Source organism: Phaseolus vulgaris, chromosome 8 (genome assembly GCF_000499845.2).
Source record: "Phaseolus vulgaris cultivar G19833 chromosome 8, P. vulgaris v2.0, whole genome shotgun sequence".
NCBI classification, from domain to species: domain Eukaryota; kingdom Viridiplantae; phylum Streptophyta; class Magnoliopsida; order Fabales; family Fabaceae; genus Phaseolus; species Phaseolus vulgaris.
Window position 1 is genome coordinate 46956315 of NC_023752.2, and position 9612 is coordinate 46965926.

The window sequence follows — 9612 nt, forward strand, 5'->3', positions numbered from 1 at the left end:
AGCAAGCTATGTTTTTTAAAAACATTTTTAATCTTTAGAATTACATAAAACTTTATTTTTCATTATGAATAGAAATGCGTAGGACAGAGGTTAATTATTGTCAGACCCAAATAAAAAAGTTGAAAATAATATAATTTTCTTTATTTTTTAACATGTTTTTTTGTTTCTATTTTTTTGGGGAAAAATAAACATCCTAAAAATCATATTCATTTCACGTTTTTAATTCAATCTAACTTCTTAAGACAGACACTGTAGGTGTTGGTGTTAACACCTTCCTTATATGTAATTAACTTCCAAACCTAAATCTAGTTCTTTAAACCAATTTTCTTGGTTTTTCCATAGTTTTCCATATTAAATTATGGTGGCGACTCCATCTATTTTGAAGGTTATTTTGGCTTCTCGTCTTGACACTGGTTGCGATAGGATGTTATAGTAAATGGTCATTTTGTTCCTATGATTATCATTAACAATATGTAGGAGGAGAAAGATTTCTCTCTTTAGATGGTTGATGAAGGCTCAATATGATGTAAAGGCTAAAAACATAATTGTCTTTACATTTATCCTGTATGGGTTTTGTAGGTTTTCCATTTGTAAGACTGCAAAGGAAATGTGGAAAGTGTTAGGTCTAACATATGAAGGAACATATGAGGTGAAAAGAGTAAGAAATAACATCTTTATAAAAAAATATATGAGATGTTCAGGATGATGTTGAAAGAAAATGTCTATGATGTACAAAAAAAATTCACACACATTGTGAACCAACTTGAACAGGTCATGATAGTTGAAAGTCAATGTTATCTTTGAGTCAAGAGATCTCACAAGCATACACATGACAACACTCATCGCAAAGTAAAGGGAGATGAACTAAACATAGGGAGTCTCAAGGTAGAAGAAGACGAATGAAGTAAGAAAAAAAGTATATCCTTGAAGGATAGAGTAAAGAAAAGTTTATGCGGACTCAAATAGTGAAAACCTAAACCTGATGGTGAAGAAGTTCTCAAATGTTTTTGAGAAACAAGAACAAGAATAATCATCTATAAATACAAAACAAGAAAAATGATCAACACTCAAACATCATATACTATGAATGGGAAAAATCATGTCATATTAAACCCAAATGTCCTTATTTATATACTAATCTTGTTGATGACACAAATAATAGAAAATGGTTGATGAAGAAGAAAACTTATGTTGCTTGGGAGGATAATGTTTCATCTTCTTCAAGTTTGTCAAGTAGTAGTGGAGAAAAAACAAATCTTTGTTTGCTAGCTCATCAAAATATTGAAGTAAACTGTGTAAATGATTCTAATTCTTCTTTTTATAATATTTTTTTCGATATAATCTATTCATTATGCATGTCTAATTTGATACAAAAAAAATTCTAAATTTAACACTTATCATCAACTTAGTTGAAATGTCATATTCTCATAGAGTAATACTTTTTAAAATGATGCCTTTTATAAAAAAAAGAAAAGAATGTTAGCCAATTTAAATAATAATGACTGAATTTGATGAATTGAAAATAAATAAATAAATTATAGATGAAATTAAAGAAAATATATAGTTTAGACAAAAATATTAAACATGTTTATAGGGTTATTTTTAATTCCTATATATTTTTTCTCGAAATATCTCTAAGATTTTTCTAGTATTATACCAAACATAAATATTTAGAAATATATTACATATTTATATATTTCTAGGGTTATAATTTTGCATATTGATTTGTTAGATTGTGTTACCCAAATACGTTAAAAAAGTAACCACAAATTAAAAAAAAACACTAAAAAGATTAAAACTTAGTAATCCCACACCTAATAACTCATATTTACACAACATATTATATGATGAGACATGACAAATCCTTAATAAAAAAAAATCTAAAAGTAACAAATAATAAAATTCATATGCATCTGCTTTGATTTTTAGTTACCAAATGTTAAAAATATTAATGAAACAAATCTACAATTACAAAGTTAATGGATATTTCGTTAAATAAATCTGTGATGGGAAAGGAACAAAATAAAATTAATTAAAATTCAATTTGAGAATGTAATTGTTGAAAGTAGAAGGTGGAAAAACCCAATTTAAGAAATATAAGAGAGAGTATTCGGTTACTTTTTTTTCACTAAGATTTCATATTTTTTATTTATTTAAAATTTGCCAATCGTGATTGCATAGTTTGTTGTATGTAAAAATATGAGTCGTTAAGTGCATATTTATGTAAATGTTGTTCATAAAAAAATGACAAAAATAAAACCCTCATGGTTAGTTAATTGAACGGTTTTCTTGGTTTTAAAAGTCGTAACAATATCAAGATTTGAGAGGCCAAGAGAGAATGCGTAACAAAAATAAAGCAGATGTAGAGAAAATGGGCTCACAAAAAAAATAAATTGTTGTTATTATTATAAAAAAGATATAAATATATAATAATATAGAAGAAGAAAAAAAAAAAAAAAGAAAGAAGGAGAAGGGAGTGTTCGTCGTAACTCATAGGCTTGCTTCTGAGTATCCGAAACTAACAGAAAATTATACCTTGTTTCTCTTCTCAATTTCACACGCGCTGAACAAAAACAAACAAAACCCTATTTCTGCACACACTCTCTGGCGCTTTGCTCATTCATTCTCTGACTCCAAACCTAAACCAAACCAACTCTCCTCTTTTTCCTTCTTTCTATAAGCATTACGCGATAAGGCTTGTCTGGTATCACTAAAAAACGTCGACGTTTCACTCCCGTCGTCAATCACTGCGACGCTTCTAGGGTTACTTCCTTCCTTTTCCGTCGCTTCCTTTTCGCTCTCGCAATCAAACATCGACGTTTCCTCTCTAACCCTAGCTTCAGGAGGAGATTTTTCATACATCCACCAATTAATCACGTGCGTTTTATTCTTCTCTGTTTTTTCCATTGCCTATTTATTTTCGACACTGAATAAAGGGATTTTTATTTTATTTTATTTTTCCAATTTTGGTGCTGTGGATGGGTTTGCAATGCAGTGAGTTCTGCCATTGTTGCCGCAGTGGTGCTTCGATTTTCCCAATTGTCCAGTTTTTTGAATTGTGTCGGGAGGTGACACATCTGTGAGTGCTTTAGAGTGGGAATCCGTGTTTTGATTAACGATGGAGGCTTAGCTTTCAGAAGCGCCTCCTTCGCAACATTGTCTTGTGTTTCAAGACTCGGGTTTCTCGTTAGTGTCTGTTTCGGATGAGTTACGTCTGCAGTTAATTGTAGATTGAGAATCAGGCTGGGAAGGTTGGATTATTTCGTAACAATTGAAGGATTGTGAATTGTGGCGTGATTGAATTTTACTGTGAAAGTGCTGATATTTCTTTTTTGTTTGGAATGGGTTTTTCATGATTAGGTTGGGTTTTAGGGTAGTGATGAGTCGTGCATAGTAGAGAAGGGAGATTTGTACGCGATATAAACAAGTGTGATAGTGCTACTTGTGGGTGGAGTTGGTGAAGAGGCGCACACGACTTCTTTTTTGTTATTTCTGATGATGTTCAGTGTTAGTTATGGAAAGAAGTGAACCCACATTAGTTCCAGAATGGTTGAGAAGTGCTGGAAGTGTTGCCGGGGCTGGAAGTTCAACCCAACATTTTCCCTCCTCGTCTAATCACACTGGTAATTTAGACGTTCTTTTTTAATTATGTACATTTTCAATGCTTTTGTTCGATTTAATTCAGAATGTCATGTCTCGTATTTAAGAATCTTGTTTCTTAATGCACACGAGATAATAATGGGTATTTACACGAATTTAAAAGAAAATTGTTATGACAGTTGTTTTTGTAACATGAATGATGTCTTCTTGACTCTCACGGACCAGAGTTGTATACATTTTTTGGATTTTGTGACTGCAATTTCGGCTGCTTTTGTCTTCTATTTGCACAATTTAAAACCCTGGGTATTTAAGTTTAATAATATGTTTTATCCCTTGAAAAGGGAAAAAATACTAACGATCTTGGCATTGTTGTGTAGATTCTTCTTCTGTGGCCCATCATACAAGGAATAAGTCTTTTAAGAATGCTGGTGATTTTGACAGTGCTCGTTCTGTGTTTCTAGAACGGACATCCTCTTCAAATTCTCGGAGGAGTTCTATAAATGGTTCTGCCAAGCATGCCTATAGTAGTTTCAACAGAAGTCATCGTGACAAAGACCGTGACAGAGAGAGAGATAGATCCAGTTTTGGAGATAACTGGGAGATTGATGGTTCTGACCCATTGACCAATCTCTTTTCTGGGAGGATGGAGAGGGATACATTGCGTCGTTCTCATTCAATGATTTCCAGGAAACAGAGTGAGATTGTACCCCGTAGAGTAGCAGTTGATACTAAATCTGGTGGCAATAGCCATTACAACAATAGCAATGGAATACTTTCAGGGAGTAATGTTAGTAGTAGCATTCAGAAAGCCGTATTTGACAAGGATTTTCCATCACTTGGTACTGAAGAAAAGCAAGGAACAGCTGAAGTGGTGAGGGTTTCATCTCCTGGTTTGGGCGGGGCTGCTAGTCAGAGTCTGCCTGTTGGAAGTTCCACTTTGATTGGAGGCGAGGGATGGACATCTGCACTGGCAGAGGTACCTGCCATAATTGGGAGCAGCAGTACTGGATCTCTATCAGTGCAGCACACTGTTAATACAAATTCTGGGTCTGTGGCATCAATTACAACAGCCAGTCGTAATATGGCTGAGGCATTGGCACAGACTCCATCCCGAGCTCGCTCTACTCCCCAGGTAGTTGATATACTTAGTGTGTCACTAGCTTCTTTTTTCTTTTCTTTTCTTTCAGTTTAGTGATTTTTATTTATATCCATGATCAATTAATAAGCCCCCTAACAATTGTAGGTGCTGGTCAAAACCCAAAGACTCGAGGAACTGGCTATCAAGCAGTCAAGACAGCTGATTCCAGTAACACCCTCAATTGCTAAAGCTTCGGTAAGAGATTGTGAAATATTTTTATGGTTTATTTTCCGAGCTTTATTTTATTATAGATTGCATAGCAGGATTTTTTTTCTGACAATTAATCTATATCTTTATGTAGCTCTTATTTTAATGGATATTTATTAGTTTTTTTTGTGTGGTAGTTTTAATTAGTATACGTGTATAACTCGGCTGTACGGTAACATTTGAAGCTAGATTTGTACTTTGGCTGTTTAGTTTATTTTATTTTGGTTTGCATTGGACTGCTATATTGTGGCAGGATAAGGATTTGTTGTTGTTGGAGTGTTATTTAGTGGTAAACAACTTAGTTGAGGTTGACAATTTGAAAAGTGTTTTGAATGGCTAGGACTTCTTTTGATGGTTGAGGGTGTGGGTGTAACACACTATCGGATTAGAAATAGTATTGATGAAATGACTAGGTAATCTTTAGTTTTACTATTTTGTTCATAGTATTATTTGGGTCATTTAATGTGGCCATGTATCTTTATAAAGATATATATCGGAATAAGACATCATATAAGTTAACAAGTAGATAATTTTTTGTTAAAATCCTTTTGCACCATGTTTTGTTGTATTATCGGTCATCTGTTCTAGAGAGGTGATTAATTGCAAACTAATTATTAATCATGTCGCCCTACTATTGTGAGTTAAAAATTATAGAAACCAGGATTTCTAGAATAATTTTTACTTTTAATCATTTGAAACCTGTGTAGTAGCTTTTCTTTTGAGGCTATACTTTGCTTTCTTCTCTTCCTATTTTGGTGAAATAAAAGGGAAAAAAAATTGAACAAATGCTTCACTTCTCTATCATTTCATTGCCTTATTTTAATGTTTATTTATCAGTTCTTTTTCATGGCTTTGTATGTGAAATTCAAACATGAATTGGTGCTTCACTTACTGTTTTCTATTTGTGTTACTTCTTGTTGTTCAATATGTGAATTTATAACAAGAGTGGTGTTTGTGGAAGCCACAAGTGGTTTTGGTTGTCATCTAAGGGCTGCCAAATGATTGCTCGTGATCCATTAGCTAACCTCACTTTGTGGCTCAGTCTTTTTTATAATATTGTATATGCAGATATCCAGGCAAGCCTCATTTGAAGTCCATGTAAATTTCTTTAGGAAACTACACCCTTTTTATCATCACAGAAGTTTGGAAAGATATTGGTACCAATGAGTTCTTAAGCATGAATGGATTTTGTTACGAGCCTCTTTAGGAATGATTAAAATGGTCAAATAAGAATGTTGTTTTTTTGGTTTTTCTTTTTGTCCCTTTTAAGCAAGCATACAATTTTTGTTGAAAACCTCACATTGATTAGAGATATGACCAAATTATAATATATAAGGTGCAAATCTAACCTTACGAGCTGGTTTTTGTAGGGTTTGAGTTAGACCTAAGTCTACTTTCAGAAATAGTATTAGAACCTAATATAGCAAAATATATTGGGCTTATTATATTATCGAACCACCTACAAATATGTTTGTGCCACAGTTGAGATGTTAAGTTTTCAGCATGAGTGGGGGTGTTTAAAATACTATCTTGTGAACTGATTTTGTGAGGTTGCCGGTTTTGTGTGGTTGAGTTAGACCTAAAATCAGTTCTCTAAGAATTATCTGAGTAGCGGTTTCTTATTAGTGATATCTTTATGCTCCTTGCACACTGGACTATCATGACAAATATTTCATTTTACAAATAATGCTTGAACCTAAATCTAAAAATGTCAAACTGTATATGGTGTCTAAACCTGTTTTCTTTGATCTAGTGTGCAAATCCTTGGGGTACTTGGTTCTGGTTCACCATGAGTTCCCAAGAATTTTCCTGTTTTTGTGGTCTGGACTCTGAACCAATATTGCTAAATGGCAGTGCCATGGTTCAGATCTTTTGCCAACTGCCATTAGCTACTTGTGAAGGGAGGCCTGCTACGACGGCACCATAGGCCACAGTGCTCTGAGTACATGGTTAATGTTTTCCTGCCATATTCTGCCATCCATCCTCTAGCATCTCCTATGTGGTTTGTAAGGAACCTGTGTGCTGGGATTATGTGGTTACTTGGAATAACAATCTATCTTGATTTGATATTCAGTCACTTAAAACCTTTTAATTTTTTTTCATGGTGGGCAAAATATCGGTCATGATTTTTAATGAAATCTGCAAAAGCATTTCTAAAGAAATGCACGAGACATTTCTATGTATAAGTATAACCATAACCATATTGTTTATGTCATAATAAGCTATTTGCTACCTGCTTTAGTGGTAAGTATTTTTATGCCCCTTGCAAAATATAATCCACCATTTTTCATTTCTTTTACTTTACTACCTTCCCATTACCATAATCTTACTTTGTTTTACATGCTTCTATGGGTAGTTTACTGGATGGGATGGGTTTTTGTATGTTGCTATTGTACATGAAATTTGTGATTTCCTCAAAGAATACTTAAAATTGATTGTGCACACTGTGTAATTAATGTGTAGTCTCCATTTGTTTCCATTTATTAATAGAAATCTGTGGGGGAAATGAGGGTTGTGTATAGGATGCATTTTTTCAACAAAATCAAAGTTGGATGTTTTCTTTACTGTCAAAACTTTGGAAGTTTATATTTCTAGCATGTGTATATTTACTTTCTTGTATTCAATAGAATATATTTCATTAAAAGATAAAATATTACATGTTATTTTCTTTTCTCTTAAAAGTGTTTAAGGATTTAGTGTAATTTTCTTTTCAGGTTCTTAGTTCTGAGAAATCAAAGCCCAAAACATCTATCAGAAATGCTGATATGAGTGTAGTTACAAAGACTGTGTCACAGCAACCCTCTGCGTTGCACATTGCAAGCCAATCTGTTCGCAGTGTAAATGCCAAAGTTGAAGCTCCAAAGACATCTGGAAAGTTTACTGATCTGAAATCTGTTGTGTGGGAAAATGGTGCTTCCCCTACCTCCAAGGAAGTATCTCATCCAACAAATTATTCTAACAGCAAACCAGGAAATCAGCATGCTGTTGCTTCAGGAGCTACTTCTGCTCCTTTGAGGAACCCCAATAACCTAAAATCCTCCACAGAACGGAAATCAGCTTCTTCGGATCTGAAATTAGGTTCAACTTTGGATAAGAAACATTCCATCTCTCAAGTGCAGAGTCGGAATGATTTCTTTAATCTCATTAAGAAGAAAACATTAATGAACGCTTCTACAGTTCTTCCAGATTCTGTACCAATGGTTTCATCTCCCATGATGGAGAAATCTGATGAAGTAAATAGGGAAATAGTTAGCGAATCTGGAAGTCCCCAATCTCTTGGAAATGGTACTGAACTGACTAGCAATGGTAATGCCCATGGTCATGAAGAGTTTCAAAGACTTTCTGATAAGGACGAGAAAGAATCAATTCCATGTGCTACAATATATCCAGATGAGGAAGAAGCTGCGTTCCTCCGTTCTCTTGGTTGGGAGGAGAACTCAGACGAGGATGAAGGCCTTACAGAAGAGGAAATCAATGCTTTTTATCAGGAGGTAATGATATCTTGATCTAGTTTTGTATTGGGTAATGATAAGTACAATATAAATATGCTTAGTTTTATGCATCACTATGGTGTATGTATTATATGAACTTGACCACTTGTGAAGTTAAAATCTTTGTTTTGTTTAAACGGAATTTAGATATGCTTAGTTTTATCATGCATCAGTATAATGAATGTATTATGTGAACTTGACCCCTTATAAGTTAAAATCCTTGTTTGTTTAAACAGAATGAGTTCAAATTTCATTTTGTGGTTGATTTGTTCAAATTCATGCTTGAGTAAACTCTTCTGCTATCGGTTTTTCTTGCCGCACCAAAGTACATTTTATTGCAATTTTCTGTGGGTTGTTTACATACTTTTCGTTGGCTTTTGTTTTCCAGTGCAAGAACTTGGATCCCACTACATTGAAACTATGCCAGGGCATGCAACCTAAGCTGTCCAAGTTGTTCGAATCTTATGCATCTAACTTGCATGGATCTTCTGCTGAATTGAGCTCTACTAATCCCGGATCTGAAGCTTGACATACTGCTTCTTTAATCATAGTTAGATCCAAGTTTCATATTTTTGATGGCAGATGATTAGTTCCATTCCTTTTGTTCTGAATGCTAATGATTTGAGAGTGAAAGAAGAGGGGTGGGTTTTTTTATTAGAACCCTGCATTTTGCAAATATTGCAATAAGTTACAGGTGCCTCAATCCTGCCTGTTTAACAGGGTATTTTTTTTTTCTCTTTTGTTTTTTGGTTAAAGGTTATAGGGTTGGTTGGGTAGGGGGCTATTTTGTCTGCAGTGGAAAATGCTAGGTCACTGCATCTTTTGGGGCATTTTGATCCGTTTCTTTTCTTTCCATGAGGGTTTGATTCTACATGATAAAGTTTTTATGCTGTTTTTGTTCAATTTTACAAAAAAAGGGAAATTAAAAGTTTATTTTAATTTTTGAGCATGTTGATATGATTAATTTTAGATGTCTTTTTTGGGATATACCGGTTCGCTTTGTGGTTGCGGTTCTTGGAACATTGTTAAAATTACACATGATATCCAGATCCAAAGTATATGCTTACAATCTTTTAATTGTTCTGTGCAATATTTCTTTTGTTCTTGAAGTCTCAAATGTTGTTGCCTCTAATTTAGAAGAATCAACACAGTTCATAACCTCCACTTGGTGTGAAT

General features: G+C 33.9%; 1 protein-coding gene across 3 annotated transcripts; it reads left to right on the forward strand.

The window, feature by feature from the left end:
- The first annotated feature begins 2453 nt into the window (after positions 1–2453).
- On the forward strand, positions 2454–9375 carry LOC137827154 (uncharacterized protein YMR317W-like). Of its 3 annotated transcripts, XM_068633370.1 has the most exons (7): positions 2455–2877; positions 2996–3251; positions 3361–3623; positions 3978–4732; positions 4844–4933; positions 7660–8436; positions 8825–9375. In XM_068633370.1, the coding sequence occupies exons 3-7, from the start codon at positions 3515–3517 to the stop codon at positions 8963–8965; spliced, it is 1872 nt and encodes a 623-aa protein (XP_068489471.1). In that variant the 5' UTR covers positions 2455–2877; positions 2996–3251; positions 3361–3514; the 3' UTR covers positions 8966–9375. The 3 variants fall into 3 exon arrangements, with proteins under 3 accessions (XP_068489472.1, XP_068489471.1, XP_068489470.1); XM_068633371.1 differs by lacking the exon at positions 2996–3251 and having other exon boundaries at positions 2454–2877; XM_068633369.1 differs by having other exon boundaries at positions 2457–2877; positions 2996–3623.
- Positions 9376–9612: the final 237 nt, after the last annotated feature.

Coding starts and splice junctions, on each gene's coding strand:
- LOC137827154 (XM_068633371.1), top strand. CDS start 3,515: ATGGAAAGAAGTGAACCCACATTAGTTCCAGAATGGTTGAGAAGTGCT. Junction 4,934..7,659: donor CCTCAATTGCTAAAGCTTCG/GTAAGAGATTGT, acceptor TTTTCTTTTCAG/GTTCTTAGTTCTGAGAAATC. Junction 8,437..8,824: donor TCAATGCTTTTTATCAGGAG/GTAATGATATCT, acceptor TTTGTTTTCCAG/TGCAAGAACTTGGATCCCAC.